The 19044-nt window shown below is 39.3% G+C and overlaps 1 protein-coding gene across 1 annotated transcript in view; it reads right to left on the bottom strand.

Annotated features, from left to right (window-relative positions):
* Positions 1-19044, bottom strand: part of LOC124286699 (dynein beta chain, ciliary-like) — a 32189-nt gene that overhangs the window by 1740 nt on the left and 11405 nt on the right. The window contains 26 exon segments of the mRNA XM_046723115.1: positions 19-207; positions 2122-2364; positions 2741-3052; positions 3331-3558; positions 4024-4300; positions 4506-4699; positions 4897-5019; positions 5201-5371; positions 5468-6928; positions 7227-7373; positions 7507-7767; positions 7959-8192; positions 8657-8818; positions 10717-11502; positions 11972-12211; positions 12371-12844; positions 12975-13148; positions 13241-13800; positions 14745-14817; positions 14819-15383; positions 15699-15961; positions 16342-16498; positions 17095-17387; positions 17677-17910; positions 18138-18290; positions 18725-18943. Coding sequence (XP_046579071.1) covers positions 19-207; positions 2122-2364; positions 2741-3052; positions 3331-3558; positions 4024-4300; positions 4506-4699; positions 4897-5019; positions 5201-5371; positions 5468-6928; positions 7227-7373; positions 7507-7767; positions 7959-8192; positions 8657-8818; positions 10717-11502; positions 11972-12211; positions 12371-12844; positions 12975-13148; positions 13241-13800; positions 14745-14817; positions 14819-15383; positions 15699-15961; positions 16342-16498; positions 17095-17387; positions 17677-17910; positions 18138-18290; positions 18725-18943 — 8193 coding nt within the window.

The following is a 19044-nucleotide window of genomic DNA, read 5'->3' as shown; positions in this document are numbered from 1 at the left end:
TGAAGATGAAGTGCTTACCTTGAGACCAAGGTCGAGTTCTTTCAGTGACCTCCTCATCTCATTTGACAGCATGTTCATCCTCTCACACTCCTGAAAGGCAACCACCACATAGGGTGTTCGTTCCTCTGGTGGTACCTTGCCCATGATCTCCACCATGTTGAATTCGTCAGGCAGTTTCTCAACGATTTCATCCAGTATTTGCTTCACCTTAAACATTGAAAAAAACAGCATATGATATATTATCATGGGATCTCACAGGTAAATAACTTAATCTGAAGCAAACTTAGTTAAGCAAAAAAGGGGAAACAATTTGCTGAAGGTTAAACAATGGCTTTATTTGATTTGTCCCAGAATCTCAAAATCCACATATTACTTAAGAATTATTCTGTAACAGTTCTTAGTTAAGAAGTTCATAGAATCAAATACATTAAATGAAGTACAATATTAGCGTTTATAAAAAACTTCATTAAGGTTCTGTTTTTTCCAATAAAAAGATTTCATAAGAAATGTGTTTGCACCACAGATGAATCATGCATGTGACAGAACAACATCAACCTAGTGTGAGCTAAATGTCCCTAGCTCCAGACCAACAATCAACTCCTCTGTTGTGTATTAGAATTTCATATCCTTATCTACACCCAAACACAAATGGGTAACCCAACTCCTGTGTTCTATGTAACTTGTATCAAAGCTATGATGTTATTGTACATAAATTTTGTTATGTAATTCAGAACAGAACTATTGACATTAACTAGTGAACATTAGGACCATCATCATGCTGCCATTTGAAACTTGTCGTACGTATAACCACATTACAAGAATGTAGCTTGTGAGGTCTTTAGCAAGTCCTGTGGCACATTTTCATGCCTTATTATTTATCAAAGTTTGCACAACTTCATACTTTACATATTTATCAACTAAAGATAGACACTCTTTTATCTTTATAATTGCCTTGTTATTACATGTAAATAATTGAATGATGAAATATGAAATAATTGTCAATTCCTACTACTACCGAAGACAACTTCCAACACTGCTGAATTTCAACTGGCAGAATCATCCAACAAACTAAAACTTTTTCCAATGAGCATTTCCTGAACAAAAATGATGGTATTTACCATTTTCCCTGTGACATGCAACAATGCAAGAGGTGTTCTATAGATGTCAACAATGACTGAAAAAGCGATTTTCTTGTGAACCATATGTATACTCATGCACTGTGATATACTGTGTCCAACATCAAAATGAATCACACCTGACATCAATAAGAGGATATCACACTTGTGAATTAAAAATTTATAATGCTTATGATTCAGCATCAACGTTGTCGGATGTGGACAGGTATGTTCAGGTATGTGTGATTATAGCCACTAAAGTTAAAACCTTATTTCAATGCAGTGTCTCAAACATCTTTAAAAAGTTCATACACTCTTCATTTTGCTTTGCAATCACACATACCTTTAATGACTATGGGACAACTATGACACAATATTATCAAAGGATTACATCAGAGTGCCAACCATGGCATCTGTGTCACTGTACATGCAATACTATTTGATCTATACAACACAATTGTCAGCATAAAACTGTTGTATAAGTTGTACCCAGACTGCCATGTAAAGTGTTTTTGTACAAATGATGCATATGGTGAAAACAGTAAGTGCATCCTGTCAATGCCAGGGGTATTTCCCCATACCAGTAACGAATTAATTGCCATCTCAACACTCGGTTTTTGTCCAGACATCTGTAAATAAGGAAGTGTCACAAAACTTGAATCAAAGTGTATGGTTAGCTAAACATGAAAGGAACCACTATAGTCAGTGTGGATCCACTGAAGGTCGTAGTGTGGAATGTCACTGAATGTCAGTGTATTTCAGAATCAGTCAGGAGGCTGTTGCAGCTGCCAGCACTTGAGCCATTTATAGTGTGTGAAACCACCTGATCTTAATACATGTATTTATGTACACATTACATGCATAGTAAGTTAGTAACATCAACTTCTTGAGGTAATTGCCAATAAAAACCTGATTTAGAACTTTTCTCCCTACCATTATACACTAAGAATGGATAGAATAAATATATATATCTGTAACCCCAGTAGGTTTGTGCCCATGTACTGACCTTCTCCTCCCTGCTGACTCCAGCCCCTGCTCCTGCACCAGCATCTCGAGGCTGCATCTCAAACACAGTACGGAACAGATTCTCCGATATTGTGGTCAAGAATTCAATCTCAGCATTGGGATGGAGGCCATACAGATAAGGACTCTCTGGTGGCAGGACCTCATCAATGTAGCTATGGTAACCCTTGTAGTCCGAGTTGGAAGGCACAGGGAAGCCTGGAGCCAGGAACAACTCTCCATCAAGCTGAAACATACATATTTAGTTACATATAACATTTCACTTCCACCATGACTGTCAGTCATTTTGTTGTAAATTACACGAGTTAATTTCTAGGTGAGTAAAATGAACAATTGTAGTGTAGATCATGAAAGAATACTTAAGAAAATGTAAACTATTTCTCAATGGTAAAAATGTCAAGACTGTAGTATCTACTGGCTTGGCAATGTTGTCATACAGACAATAATTATTACTATCACTGAACTGACCCATTTTCAGCTTCACTTCACTAAATACACAAGTGCACATTTCCATACATAGTAGTCCTCTGTGTTTGATAACATTAGGAAATATCAGAGTTTCAGACATCAACTTGTATATCCAAATTAAAGACAGTGCTTACCATCTCTACATGCATGTACACCTCCAGGTATGTCTTGCACAAGCGTCTGTCCCAGTCATCTGTGATGTGTCCGCCATACATAATCTCTCCAAACAGGTACCTCAGATCTTCCCATGGAACTTTAGCATTAGCTTCAAGATAGTTGTACAACACATTGACACTGATTGTCAGATCACCAGTGTTGTAGGGGTACACCCTGTTCCATCCCTGGGGGCCGAACTTCCTCCTCTCACACACCACTGCATGGAAGTAGCAGAGAGAGAAGAGTATACTCTTAAACTCGGTCTCTCTGGCGCACATCTCTAGGGTATCCTGAAAATAGGTTGAGAGTTGTTTAAAAGTTGCATGTTACATAACCTAAATCAAAGATTAGTAACTCAAAATATTTGGTTTTCTTATATTAATGTCAGATACAATTACTTTCTTGTTCCACTTACTGAACACTCAGAGATAGCAGGCAACAGAACAAAAACAAAAAAGTTGTAAAGAGAAGAAGAAGAATCAAACATTGTACGGTAGGTCTGTAAAACAGAACAAAAGTCCTGTTGTGGATAACAAACTTTCAGATTCAAAATTGACTCCAAAATCACCTGGTTAAAGTTGTCAAGAGCTTTGTGCAGATTGGCAAACATGCCAGTAGGGGGCTCATTTGTAATCTTGATAGCTGTCTCCAGGATTCCCTGAGGTATGATGTGTGACTCTGGGGTGCCGGATGGCTCTGCACTGATGAAGACTCTGTAGTTGGGGTTACTTTCCTCAGTGTACTGCTCAAGTTTCTTCTCCAGACTAGGCAGCCATTTTGCCACAAGATGGACGTTCTGCAAAATGAAATCAGTCTCTTGTATTACAATACACGTTATCACTGACCTCTATAATAAAGCTTGGCAATGTTTTTTTATGAGCTTACTTTATAGATTCAGGGCTCCAAATAATTTTTCAACATCAGGTATACGTACTCCTTATTTTTTCAACATAGGAGTACTGGAAAAAGAGTACATATAGAGTACTGAATGGAATTTAATGGTGTATCAGTAATCTTGTGTTTTGTTTCATATATGCACCACAACATTGCTACTCTTGTGTAAACAGGTCAATAAACAACAATACAATACTTTTTCAGATAAATACGTCTGTAAATGATTCTAAGACCATACACCATTGATGTGGTGCGTATCTGCTACGTTTTCTAAATTATTTCCTACTGTATCATGCATGTTTTATCCGTACATACGCCAGATACGGCCCTTATCTGGAACCCTGTAGATTAATGCAAATTACTTTACCTGCAACACAACCCAGTGACCTTCCTTAGCTGCAAGATCCATAGCCTGCTCTGCAACAATCTCCTGGCCTTGACCCAGGGAGATGTTATGGAAGTTCTTGTCATCCTCAGAGAAGCTCATCTTTTTACCCAGAGCTTCCACATCCTTGAGAGGATCAACACCAGGTGACAGGATGAAGAAGATTGGGGTGCCAGGACCTGATTCCTCAAATGACTTCGCAAATTCCACACTACGGCCTTCAGTGTACTTGGATCCAAGTTTCTCCTCGATGAAGTGACTGATAAATACGAAATCATGAATATCATACGTAGGATTGTTATTGCCTTACTCCAGTTAGCTTTCATGATGATATACACATGATGCCACACTTATCATGATATGCTTTGGATACCCTGCCTGAGGTTGACAGTTACTTCTCTATATAACTACATGGGCGAAGACTGAAACAAAGGTGTTAGCATGACAATTCCACCACTACATACCTGACAGCATAGGACATTCTGTCGGGTCGCAGAGCTCTCATCATACACAGCTTCTGGAGAGATGTTTTGTTCTTCCACTCCTGGGGGAATTTTTCTTTCTCTGGACACTCACTCTCTACAAACTTCTTCCATCGTTTAGCTGAACCTTCAATGTCTCTGTCCAGGTTCCGGAATTCATCCATATTAGCTAGAGCCTGAAAATACCCATTCAATGAAACTGTAGCAGCTAATCCCAGCTTGTAAAATCAAAGTATAATGTACATAAAGGACAATGAAAGCTACTCATCCCAAATTATAACAGTTGTGTGTGTTCAGAAGAATAAACCTAAATCAATTATTTCTTAACAAAATGTGTATGGAATAGTCTGTGTTTGACAGGAAAACAACATACCTTGATGCCTCCCCATGAGTTATTATTCATGAAGTCAACCGGTGAAGTAAGATTCGGCACTGAAGGGAATCTCAAGAGGAAATCCAGCTCCACTGGATTCAACTCATTGCTCTTCAGCAAGATCTAAAAACAAGGAGACCATAAAGTTAACCTAGCTCCAAACTAATTTAACATAGAGTTTACTGCTAAAAACGTATTATCAACAAGTTTTACTTATTCAGTTCAATCAATGACTCCACCTAGACATTTACTCATGCAGACATCTAAACAATATGAATATGAATAATCTTGTGTTTGTTTTTACCTGGAAAGCCATTTGTGTTGTGAAGATAAGTTTATCCTTCTCAAACAGACCCCTGGTGGTGTAGACACAGACAGAGTAGCTGATACAGTCAATCAGGTTAATAACTCTCTGCTTCACCTCCTCGGCGGGTTCTGCTCGGTCGATAGCCTTGTCAAACACGACACTAAACGCCTAAAAAAAGACATTATCATTTGCATTAACACAAACTCCAGTTTCAATGTCAGTAATGAATATTGCATCCTTATACAGCCTTAATCTACTACTCACCTTCAATGAGAACTGATACATGGGGTTGATCTTGTGCAGCTCATTCATGATGAAGTACAGAAGTGATGCCCTGGCAGCAGCAAGTCGGTAGTTCTCTCTGGCAGTGTTGATCTCAACCTCAGTCACTTTAGCCTCCTCAGCCTTCACCTCAATCTCAGCAGCAGTTCTCTTGGTGGTCTCCAGGTTCTCTACAAGTGCATAATCACCTAAAAAGTTCCCCTCAGCAGCAGATAGCCTAGCCAGAAGGTTGTCTTCTAGCTTTTTCAGTGTGATCTTGAATTCATTTTGCTGCCTTGTGAGGTCAGATTTCATTTTCTCCAGATCAGGTCGTTCTTTGCTGACAACATCAGCCAGTAACTGATCCTCCAGACCATCAATGGTGACAGTGAAGTTGATGAGAGTGGTCTGTGCCTGCATCTCAGGTTTGTAGTGAGGATTTGCAAGCTTGGTCTGAAGAATCAGACGGAAGTCTTTGTGGTATTCCACCTCCTTGTCACCCATTTTTATAGCACGGCCCTTCTTGATTGTGTTTCTTCCAAGTAGAGCATCTAACACAGGGTCCATGCTCTCTCCTATGTTCTCAATGAGAACAGTATCACCTGACTGAACAGCATTCTCTATGATATCAAGGTACCCTTTGGCTCCAAGACGAACTGTCTTCAGGTTTGCACCATACTTGCTCTTGATCCACTTGATACCTTGCAACTGAGGATCTATCATGAGGGGCCATCTTTCACATCTGGTGAGGATTGTGGCATTCTCTGTGGACATTCTGTCTCCTGGGAGGCCTTGGTTGTTCCACTCAGCAACATCAGCATCATCAATAAGCAGAGTCAGTGGGTCCAGGCCATCAGATGTAGGTATAGGATATTTCAGGTTTTGCAAGAATGGCAACCAACAACTGTCCATAAGCTCCAGACGGTAGGTCTTTGTGAAGCAACCTACATAGGAAATGAAAGCTGTAATCAACAGCACATCACCAGGCAAGCTCTTCTCTTGTTCCTTGAAACTGTTGATGGAATCTGCCCATCTGACATTCTCTGATGCAAGTCCACCAACCAATCTGTTGGCAAGTTCAATGGTCTTTGCTGTGGTTTCAGCCTCTTGTTGGCAACGTAATTTATCATTTGTGGCTTTCTCAAACTCAGCCTGACATTTTGCAAGTGTGGCTTCCAAGTCTGCTACCTTGGCCTTGATGCCTTTGAGTTTTTCACGAGCAGCAGACAGTTCATCATTAGCTTGTTTCAATGCCATTCTCTTTGGTTCGACAGTACAGTAAACTTCATAGTAACTGACAATGTTGATTGCCCATGAACAGAGACCAGAGGCAGCAAAGGATTTGTTGCGAATGAAATCTGGGTTAAACTCTGGGTCACTAAGGTATGGTTGTACAGCCTTCAAGCATGGTTCGGGAATGTTATCTTTGTCATAGTTGATGAGGTTCTCCAAGAACTGGTCAATCTGTAATCATAAATATAGATGAGGGATTGGATAGCAATGGTATAACACAAGCCCCAAAAATATGACCTTGGCTTACAAAGATCCCAACTTCAGCAACACTAAGTACATTCTGACAACACTTTAGAGACATGTTATTAAAACATTTCAGAGTTTTTCCTACCCAAAACAAACTGGGCAACCATTTGACCATGTTCTGACCCTTTGCAATGTTAAATATAGAGGACATGTCAACATTTAGGATATCCCTTATGTTTGGTTAATATTTCAGGTGATAGGAGAATACTACATATGTAGTTACCTTTGCCATGATAGAACTCTTAGCTGACTTCCAACTCTTGTCTTTGGGCACTTTACCACCCGGTGCCAGGAGACACATAACAGCGGCAGTAACGTTTACAACAGCTCCTGGTGGAGCTCCAAAGGACTTCAATTCTGTCAAGTTACCCTACAAAACAAAATATTAACAAATCAGGCCAACATCTGCTTTAAAACCAAAAAGAAACACTGGTTGCAATGTAATGCTAAAAAGCTATTCCAGAAAATATTCTTAAACCAATTTTGAAGCAGTTCAAGGATACCTTGTTAAGGGTGTTGAGGGCCTCCTTGGCTGCCAACAGGGCAGGTTCAGCCTTGGCAAGATCAGACTCACAATCCCTCTGTTTCTTCTCTACTTCAATAGTGATCTGAGAAACCTTTTTCTCCTCTTCATCAGCAATAGTTTTCTCCTTTGTCACTTTCTCTGTCTCAGCACCAACAATCTGGATTAGTTTGTTTGCATCTTCATTTTTCTGGGCCAACTCTACTTCTTGTGAAGCCAACTTCGACTTGAGGTCATCCACCTTGGAACACAGATTGTAAAGTATTGCACACAAAACAAAGTCAGCATGATGCTTTTGTGTTCTGAATATGTTCTTTCATGTATTGATGATTAATAGTAAAAGGATTACAAATAAAAATAATTATGAACTTTGGTTCCAATATGAATCATTTCTGTATGTTTGAGCTGAGAGTATATTGTTTGATGAATCACCTGTGATGCAGTGCTACGGAGTTTCTCCAGACCATTCTCTAGACGTATAATCTTTGCTTGAAGTTCTTGATTCTTCATCTGCAGAAGGTTCTGGTACAGAACAATTTGTTCCAGGAAGGACTTGGGTGTGGTGTAGTTGTAACGCTTCTCATTGCTCAGATATTTAGAACTGATCTGATTCACTGACTTGTGTACATATGCCATGAACTCACTCACAGAACTTCTTGTTTCAACCTGAAAAACGAATTTCCATCCAAACAGATTAATTTGACGCTATATTCTAGTCCAGATATACATGCAGTGAACAATACTCCAGTTATTTCAAGGTGAGGTGAGGTGAAATTGGGTTTAACGTCGTGCTTGAGAATATTTCCTTCATATGACGACCAGTCCTTGTTGTACCCATTAATGCCAGTTATATCAAGATAGCAGCACTTGGTTCATACCATAAGCAACAATCCATGTTGCTGCCATTCACAGCTGCAAAGATCACACATTAGAACCACTAATTCCTCAAATCTTTGAAGGGCATTTAGACGTGAAATGCTTATGAAAAGCAAGATTTATGGATGTCAACTTCTTTATTGTGAATAACACGACATTTCAGAGTGAATGTTTGCTCCTAAGTCAGGCAACATGATGTACTGGACATATTCTGTCCTTCCCACAGGCAGTTTCCACATAAAAATATCACTTACATCCAAGCTCTCAGTGTCTTGTAAGAATCTTCCACTGACAGATATAAGAGCCTCTTCTGGCCATTCATGGAACCAATCAATTGATGTGCAGTTGACAACTGCAGGGAATTTACGTCCACGGACACGAAGTGTAGATCCCACAGGTGAGAAGCACAACACCACCTGAAAATAATACCATGCGAATCTATTATCCAGAAACACATCTATTATCCAGCTTTTTAACAATCGTTGGCCAATTGCCTCAATTTGGCAATGTTGTATATATAAAGCTGTATTTTACATATGTGGTAGTTTAGGATATTTCGGGTAAAGTTTGAGTTCTATTTGGGGTTGGGTTAATATAACATGGGTTATTAGTGTGTTCTCGACTATGCTGGTATGCATAGCCACAACACACCTGGCAGGTTGTGCCTGGCATGTGCAGCACATGCACTGCCTGCCTCTAGCCCTATAAAGAGAGTAGCTTCACAGCACTCCTTGTCTTTAGTCCACTGGTTCACCAGAGGTGAGGACATTTATTTCAGTTGCTTGAGTCCTGGTAATCCAGACCAAGTACATGTATATAGGTTTTTGGGTTACATAGGAAATTAAGATATTTATTTGTTTTGGGCATAGGCTCTGAAATCAGAGCCATGTCTCATTAGGGTTTGGGGTGAGGTTAGACTGTTAAGGTATAGATTAGGTTAGGTGGTTAGGTTAGGATAGGTTTAGGTTTTGTAAATAAATTATTGAGTTTCTCTTTTCTATTTGTTATGTTTTTACCAGCAATGAGGCCTGATTCATAGAGCCTATTTGAAGTTGGCTACTTTACCATCACCACATAAAAAAGTACACAATTCAATGTTGTAATGAAATAATGTACTAACGTTTACTTTGAAGTACAGAATAAAGTCAACTTGCTTTCTACTTCAGCTCCTCCTATTATTTAAGTGCCTTTGGGTAGCTGTGGGGTAAGATTGCATAGCTTGGGTCACTCCTTTGTTAAATACAACTTATTCCTGATTGGTCTTGTTTAAAATACTCAAGTTGAGCACTTCACCAGCACAGCACACAAGCCACTGTAGACTGAGACTGACCAGATGTTCCTGCAGGTAACTTATGTATTTTGTATGTATTTCACAATTGTGTACTTGTATATAGTGCTTAATCAGTTATAGTCAAATCATGTTTTAATATTATCTATATAATCAATATATGTATAACCAAAATGCAATGCAACTAAAACAGTAAGAGTATACACAGTTTAATTCACCTAAACATCAGCTTTTCACTTTCCTATTTCTGTTCTTGAGAATGATAGAGCGAGTATATACTTTTCATCAGTTATGTGTTTGTCTATAACTATGTATGTATGTTTTGAAGTGTTCCCAGGTATGTTGTAGGTCATACATGGTATGTTACCCAGTCTTTCAATAGTATTTATATTTGTATATTTATTTGTATTTAGAAGCAGTTGGTATGATCAACTGGTGCAGTCAGTCCGCGCCCCAGTACACAGGGGCTCTTGTTACTCTTTTTGGTGTATTTATAAAAAACAACAACTAGTCTTTATGCATATCATACAAAGTCTGTGTAGTTTATCCTTGAATGTATTTGATAAATGTAATAGTTAACTAAATTATACCACGCCATCCGCTTGATTAAAAGTGTGTGTGTGTGTGTGTGTGTGTGTGTGTTTTATTGTTATGTATATGTTTTGGGGTGTTTGTTCTGACTTTGACTCCTCGAATGAATATATCCTCGAAACTCAAACTCGACCTGTGAGTCGGGTTCATATCTTGCAGTAGGTGATGAAAGTGTGCCATTCCAAAATCCTACGGCCTAGATGCATCCCTGTGTACCACTGTAATTGGTCCATAATTGTTTGATTCTAGAAGTTGGTGAGTCAGTAATAAAGCATACAACATAATGGATAACAGCTTCTTGTATATTGCACAAAGCGATGTTTCGGTGGAGAATCTTACACTGTTTTTAAGCTAATTCCGATTATTAGCCGATTATTTGATCAATGTATGTTTCAATACAATAACAAAGTCATCAATAGTTAGAAGGAAGCTTACCTTGAGGAGCCTGCGGACTCTGTCGATGAAAAACCTCCAGCAGTTTTCCCTGGTGTCTTCCAAGCCTTGTCCTTTCACCTCATTTCTTACTCCATTGATCACTTCCTCAACTTCATCATCAGCAAACAAATCTGTTATCTCACCAGAAGCCAACAGATCATTTATTAACACCAAGAACCTCTCATCAGATACCTGGGCATCAGTCATCAGGAACACCATTCCCATACCCTTCAAGCCAGTTTTCTGGTACAGACCTGCCAAGTCTGCTTTCAAATCTACAATACTGTAGCCTTTGCGCAGAGTTATCTGGAAGACATCCAGACTACTGATAAAAGCTGCTAGTCTAGACAAGGACTGTTTTCCACTACCACCTACACCAATCAGCAAAGCGTTGCCACGAGGGGATTCAAGAATTCGGTTGATTCGACAGATATGACTCATGGCATCCTCAAACAAAACAAGGTTCATGGCAGCATTGAGTTCATTGTAGTTATCCAGTGCCTCTGTCAGCAGCTTACTCAGATCAGGCCATGAATCAATAGGCAAGTATTTGGGATCACCAATACCTGAGGCAAAGTGGCAAAAGATGAGAGGTTTTTTCAGTACAACAGCCTCATCAAGATCTTCAAAGATCTTTTTGATCACATCCTTCATAAGCTTGTCATAACTTTCCATGTCTGATTCTTCTACAAGCTTGTCTCGGTACACTCTCTCTGCTTCATGCATCCACAGACGAACCAGATCTGCTGGGGTTTTGGCACAGTCCGATTGTGCAAATAGCATTCCCTAGGTAAATATCAGAACATTTAGAGGGAAAGAAAAAGGCATTAAGTGGTAGATATTCACACATATTTCTCATTGCTCATCACTAAGCACATGCAATTATTCTATTAGATTTTATGAACATCCCTTGCATGTACAGTTATCAAATTCTTTTAATAAAAATATTGTTTGTCCTTATCCTGACTCATACTAATTGCTTATCTCATCTCATTTTGGAATGGCAGTGGAAACTCCAGTGCTAGTGTCCCCCTATGATCTGTTTGATTGGCATTTAGAAGTTGGTGACAAATAAGAAAGTAAGATTCTTTATGGATAACAACTTCTTTTATTACGAGGCTGCAGGTGTGTGTGATATTTTTCTGTTCTAGGGGAACACTAGCACTGGAATTTCAACTGCCATTCGGAAATGAGATGAGATAAGAAGTTAGTATGAGTCAGGATAAGGTAATAAATATCACTTATGGATGTTCACCTGGAAGATGTTGGAGAGGTCCCGGAGATTGAAGATGTAGTGGAACTTGATAGCAGTGGGCAGGAAGGAGCTCGAGATCTTCTGGTGGAGACTCAGGGCTCCTGTAACCACACTGGGGCCAAACTTCTGTACTGGGGTAAGGAAGCCTGCTTGCTGCATATGCTGGCTCAGAATGCTGGTGTAGATGGTTGTCAGAGCCTCATTGTTAGGGAAACTCATGGCAAACACACAGAAGTGACGCTAAAAGAGAAAAAGAATATTCTTCACAATGAATATCACCTGTATAAAAAGGAAATCAGAACTTTACAGTATAATGATATACATAAATAGATATGCAAGAAAATTTGTTATATCATCAATACCACTGTAAGGGAAAAGAAAAGAAAATCTATAGTTCACCTGTAATCTGGAGTCGATGGTGAAGCTACCAGCAGTGGGGTTCATGCAGGCCACATACTGGGTGTTGTGAATGTCCTTCAGTGACAGCTTGGTCCTGTCATACCAATGACCATGATCAATGTGTTGACGGATGAGAGTATGCGGCTGCACTGTGAAGTATTTGTCTACCTCAGGCATGTTCATGTCATCCACAAAGTAGACAAGACGTCTGCTACCAGGAGGACCATAGTTACGTCCAGCCTTTTTCTCCAAGGGCTTCTCCAACACTCTCTGCAACATCTCTGAGGTGGTGTAGAAGTTGAAGGGTACATTAGCAACCATGAACTCATCTGACAAACTGTTCAGCTTGTCTCCCATCAATACAGTCTTTCCAGCACCAGCATTGCCCACCAACATGACCGGCCGACGGATGTTCACCAACATGTCCAGGAAAAACTTCACTCGTATCGTCTCAGCGGTGTACACCAAAACAGCCTAGGAATGCCAAATACAGAAATGAGCACATGTATTCTTAACACTTTAATTCTTTTCAAAACCAACCAAAACAATGTTTTAACTAGTTTCATGACAATGCCATATAAAAATGTATTCCAAAGACTGTTACCTGCATCGGTATGTCGGGATCATATTCAAACTTTGGCACTCTCTTTGTCCATGTCTCAAACTTCTTGCTTTCTGGATCAATATAGTAGTCAAATACTGTTCCAGCTGAGGGGAATTTGATTGTTTTGAACTCTGTCACCCACCATTTGGTAAACTCCACACGATGATCAACAAGCTGAAGAGGAAACACAAACATTAAAACATGATCCATATGGTTCAGTTGCAAAGTTTTCACAAAGTTATGCCCCATAATGAAAACATTATTACCTGATCCTGGAACATGGATCCTCCGAAGGCCCAAACACACGCAAAGACAAAGTATAGCTCATACAGCTCCTTTGGGCAGTCAGGTGGGGTGTTCTCTGGGGTCAGCAGGCACTCAAGCAGATGGCACAACATTTGGATATGGGAGATCTCAGCAATTGGTGTAATTTTCTTGAAGCGATGACGCATTGTTTCAAGACAGCTGGGAACATACTTATCAAACAGTATGAGCAAGTTGGCCCTCTCAGACTGAACTTCTCGGCTGTCAATCCAACTCTGGACATACGGGTTCCAGCCCAAGTCCTGGGAGTTGACAAAGAGGATACCAGCTCTGGACACAGTGGCTGGTGTGGCAGTCTTCAAGTGGCTGATCTCAAACAGCAGTCGCATAGAAGGAGTGAGAGGAATCCGCTCATTACTAGCCAGTGTCAGCACCTTGTTGTCATCCATCACAGTGTTGAGAGACTCGATCCACATAGGATCAATGTCACCATCAAGAACAATCCACTTAGGGCCATCCCCTGTCATGTTAGCCAAATCTCTCATGATCACAGAGAACAAGCCTACAATGGAAGAAAACAAATCAGAAGGATGATCACAAGTTCTTATCAATCTGTTTGATAGGCATTTTAGAAGTTGATGTACCATAAAGTACCTTTCCTTTCTATGTTCTTTAATCAACATGACAGACACTGTGGTCACAAACTCAACGCTTGAAATATACCACTAGTTGTTTTTATTGAGTGAAACATATAAACAGAGGTGAAGACACTTGAAGCTTTGTGCCATGGCAGAACAGTTTATTCCTGAACAATGTTATTTCTGTTAGGATTCAGTAGACGTTCATAACATTGTGTTTTAATAATAATTGTTTGTCAGAAATTTATTATTTAATATAAACTGTGATGGTGATGGTATTTTATATAGAAGCCAAGTATAATCTAGAATCTTCTAGAACGGTAATAGATTAATCCATCATAGTTTTGCACTGTCTGGAAGGTGTTCAAAATATGGCCAGGTGGAAACACATGCTTCTCTCATCCCACATTACTCCAAGGCCATTGGTTGTGTGAAGACATTTTTTCACTCTGGATATCAAGCCTATTTTAGAAGCTTGGCCTCTGTTGCTGCTTGGGAATATTATCATGACTGAATTACTGTTACTACCACTATTATATCTAATACTGCCTACGTAAATGAACTGCCTGAACTGAATAAGTACTGCCACTCTGTTGTTCTTTACAGTAAGTTATTTTGATTGTAAACAGAGTTGATAATATAATACAATTGTCAATTTATAACATTTCTCTGTTAGTTTGTTGCTGCCACACTGAATACTTTTGCGAGCAGAATTGTGGGTAAACTGATTGTTTTAATTTGGAAATAAATGTGACACTATAGTTTAAACTGAGTATGAATGTAACCTATGTTGTATTTATACAAATAAATGTGACACTATAGTTTAAACTGAGTATGAATGTAACCTATGTTGTACTTATACACCTACCGTCTTTCCACTCTCTGGTTGATGGGTTAATCACTCCAAACAGTTCATCATTAGTGACAGCCTTTGGGTCCAAGATCCACTGAGGTTGGTTTCTTCCCGAGATTTTTATATGTTCTCATGAGAGTGTTCCACACTTTGCTCTTGCCTGTACCAGCATTACCCAACAGGAAGACGGAATGACGCACCTCAAACAGCTCCTGTAGTTGTACCACCTTCAGAATGAAGTTGTCCTCTGGCTGTAGCTTCTGGTCTAGGGTTGCCTGTTTGATCTGCTTCTCAAACTCCATGTCACGTTTACGTGGCACATCCAGAGCTGGGAACAAATCTCCAATGAGACCCATGAATACAGGCATGTCATCAGCAACAATCTTGGGGATGTTGAAATCACGCAATGCTCTCATCAACACTTGATCCTCAGGTCTACCTCTGTCACTTCTCTTGAGTGAACCAGCTACCACCAACACTGACTTGATAGCACGCAGACCCCAATCGTAGTGATCCTGTTTAGACAACAGCTCCTTACACAGACTGTACAGAGTGATGAACTTCCTGGCCAGCAAACGGGCATCCAAGAAACCCTCAGACACCAACATGATTTCACAAATCATCTCAAAGTCAGGAACCACCATAGCACATGGTCTGTGGTTAAAAAAAATAATTAAAAATTGTTTTGATTTCTAAACAATATTAGCAAATGAATATTCATTATCAGAGATAACAAACTCAAGTAACCTGAAAAATATTATCCATAAACTTTATTTTTGTGTTAATTTTCTTAGGGGGATTTAAATACACATCGATACATAATGTCAAGCTTCTAGCCTCCAGAGCCTTATGAAGGCTTGGATGCTAAAAGCATCATTCATAATCATCAATCAATAATATACATAAGCTGGAAATGTTGAGAAAACAGAAAAGCAAAAGAATCATTGTAACAGTCATTTCAACACCAACCTGAAAAGAGCCTTGAGGTTCTCAGGCAGCTCTGTTCTACCAGCATAACCAGGGTTCATGGTGATGAAGATTCCAACAGTGGGTTTCATTTTGATGGTCTCACCAAGGAAGTTGAAGATCTTCTTCTTGTCACGGATAGCATCCTGAATACATTTGACCTGCACAGCCACCACAGATAACACTTCTACAGCAATACGGTTGAATTCATCAAAGCAACCCCAGGAGCCAGACTGTGCCAGACCCTTGTAGATGTTACCAATAGACTGAAATGCAAAATTGAGTTAAACAATAGCATAAATAGTGTATTAGTTAAAGAGGTAGGAAGTCTTATGGCAGTATCAGCTGTGAAACATCTAAAGCAACAAGCAATGTGCTGGTGTTGACTGACTGACTGAGTTTGGTTTTACGCCGCTTTTAGCAATATTCACATACACCAGAAATGTTCAACATTGTGCCCACTGGCACATGGGCTAGCACATACATATAGATATGTAATTGAGGCTCCATACAGCAATACCTGAGAGAACCTCCATTATAAGCCATGGTATCAATACTTTATGAAAGTCAGATATTATTTATTTTGCTCCTAAAATGCCTAAATATATACATGTAGTTACGGTAAATGTGTCATGTTGGTACTGACCTTGTAGTCCATCTGTTCAGAGCAGTTGAACACATACACCATAATACCCAGAGCCCGGCCCAGATCCTTAGTTGTTTCTGTCTTTCCTGTTCCAGCAGGGCCGGCCGGAGCACCACTCATGATCAAGTGGAGAGACTGAGTCAGTGTAATGTAGCATCTGAAATGTCAACATTCCACAATTTTCTATTTCATTTGTAAACTTCAGTCAACTCACATGCTTATAATAAAATAACTAACTGAGTCTACGATGATTCTCATATCTACAATTTGGAAAATGAGATCAGATGTACCTTTAGTAACTATATATACCAATACATTAAATATGTGATCAAGTCTGACTATTACTTGTGAATTCTTCACAGAAGACCAAGTTACCTTGAAAACTGTGCACTCGCATCTTTGGAATGATCAAACATGTACCGGTAGTACAACAAAATAAACATTTCCCACAAAACACTGAAGTTTTAGGTGAAATTACACATAATGAGCAATTAGCAGAATGCATGTAAACATAAACCACAAAGTACCAGTGTATTCCCCAAACATCTGTGTCTGTTAGCCTTAACTTGGTTCTTTGCTTTGTTTCTAGTACATATAGTGTTATGTTGTAAACTAGTTAGCTGAATTTACTGGAACAAGCTGAATGTCACAAGACTCAGGCTTCAGACTAGTGGCTAAAGACATAGGCTTACATTCACTGATAATACTTGTATTGACAATTCAAATGTTCATCTAAAGTCTCCATGATGTTACCTGTCAGTCAATGGTGTAATGACAAGACGAGCAGTGTTGCCGAGATACTCATGAGAGTAACGGAACTGGGCATCACAGATGTTGGCAAAGCAGTCTGTCTCATTGTCATCCCATCTGTGTCTGAGCTGTGACAGCCATGTGAAGGCCTGGGAATTATCTACTTTCTGTGTGATGAGTTTAGTGACAACATCTCGAGCATGCACATCAATGGTACAGATGGTCATGATCTTCTGTCTGTCACCCTTGGTCAGATCTCCCAGCAGCATGGTGATCAAGGCATTCAGCTGGTTTACCTAGACATTGAAACATAACCTAAACATGTCTTCTTGTTATCTTCATTATCGGAATGTCATTGCCTTCAGGAATACCCTTTCTAATAAGAAATAAAATATCTGATGAAATACATCTACTAACCAGCTGTCAAAACTCACATGCTTTACTATAGAAATATCATACTCCAAATGCCCAGGAAAGTCTGACTTATGTGAGGTGCACAGCCTCTTTGAAAGAAAACTGAGTGTACTTAATTCTGTGAAACATATTCTTACAAAAAATTGTCCGTTTTATAAAAATTGAACAAACCTGTTTCTTGCTATAGTCCTTCAATGCATTCTCAAAGCCCTCTTCAAGACGTCCAAAAGCGATGTTAACTTCAGTCGTCCACCAGATCTGTGTCCCACACAAAGCAACCTGGGCGGGAAAGTCAAACAACCACTGGTCGCGAGGCTTCTCTTCATATCCAGTCACCGCCTCTGTTAGCTCATGACGCACTGTGCTGCATTGGGAGTCTAGCAATCTATTCAACCAGACTTCAACCTAAAATATGAATTATTGTGTGTTTATGTTCACATTCATGACCTGTGCATAGTTTGTCAAACAGATACAATCCATAAATCAATGCTAATCATTACAATTCTCTTAAGGCAATCAGTAGAATTATTTATCCTAATGTCAAGTAGACTTGATTCCTGGGGACAAACCAAATATGGGTCAAGCCTGTTGGTTTTAGTTGACCGTCAGAATAAAGCAGGCCACTGACTAACCTGTCCTGAAAGATCACACTTTTTGTCCAGATCAACATATTCTCCATCCTTGCTGTACATTCCACTTGCTGACTTGAGCTCAACATCATTTGAGTCCATATCAAACTTGAGTTTAGCCATACTGTCAAACAGTTTGGTCAAGTGGCGTGACACCTGCAAATGATTAGGAATATACATGATTAGGAAAACATCAAAATAAGATATGTTTGTTGCTTGCATTGATGTTTTACACTACACTCAGCAATATTCAAGCATTGCATATAGAGTCAGCCTGTAAATATTTCAGTTTGGATAAAACAAACTAGTGAGTGATAGCATGAGCACCATCCCAGTATGATGACACAACATGAACAAAGTCATCCAGCCTGGCCATTTAGTGGCTTCTTCCGACAAGCATATATGTGTAAAGCCCTATACTACCTCAGATCTCAAAAGGAAACCCAATGAGATATTATATTCAATTAATCTTATCATGCAAACACTGATGCATACAGACTGCAAATTTAGCATTGATACATATTGATAACAGATATGTAATTGAAGCTTAGTTTGTTTTTGTCTAAGCAATCCTATTAGTGATGACCTACCACTGGTGGGTTATTGCCATTGGACAATATATCCAGCAAGTCAGCTGATGACACAAAGTAGAATCTTGGGAAGGCAAGACGCTTTGTCTCCAAGTATTCTGCAAGAGCCTTTTCACAAATTGACAGCGAACCTTGCAATGCTTCTAATCTTTCATACAATTTAGGCTGGTTGGTTGAAACCACAACATTCTTACTCTTCTCAAATTCACCAACTAATTCCTGAAAAAAAAAATAACAGCATGAATCAATTTTCCAGAAGAAATCTCAATTGCTTACAAATGACTATAACACATCCAAATACTGTCAATATCAAATCTACA

Source organism: Haliotis rubra, unplaced genomic scaffold (genome assembly GCF_003918875.1).
Source record: "Haliotis rubra isolate DU_JTF1 unplaced genomic scaffold, ASM391887v1 Scf39, whole genome shotgun sequence".
Taxonomy (NCBI): Eukaryota; Metazoa; Mollusca; class Gastropoda; order Lepetellida; family Haliotidae; genus Haliotis; species Haliotis rubra.
The sequence above is the reverse complement of the archived record's forward strand: the minus strand, read 5'-3'. Positions and strand labels throughout refer to the sequence as shown.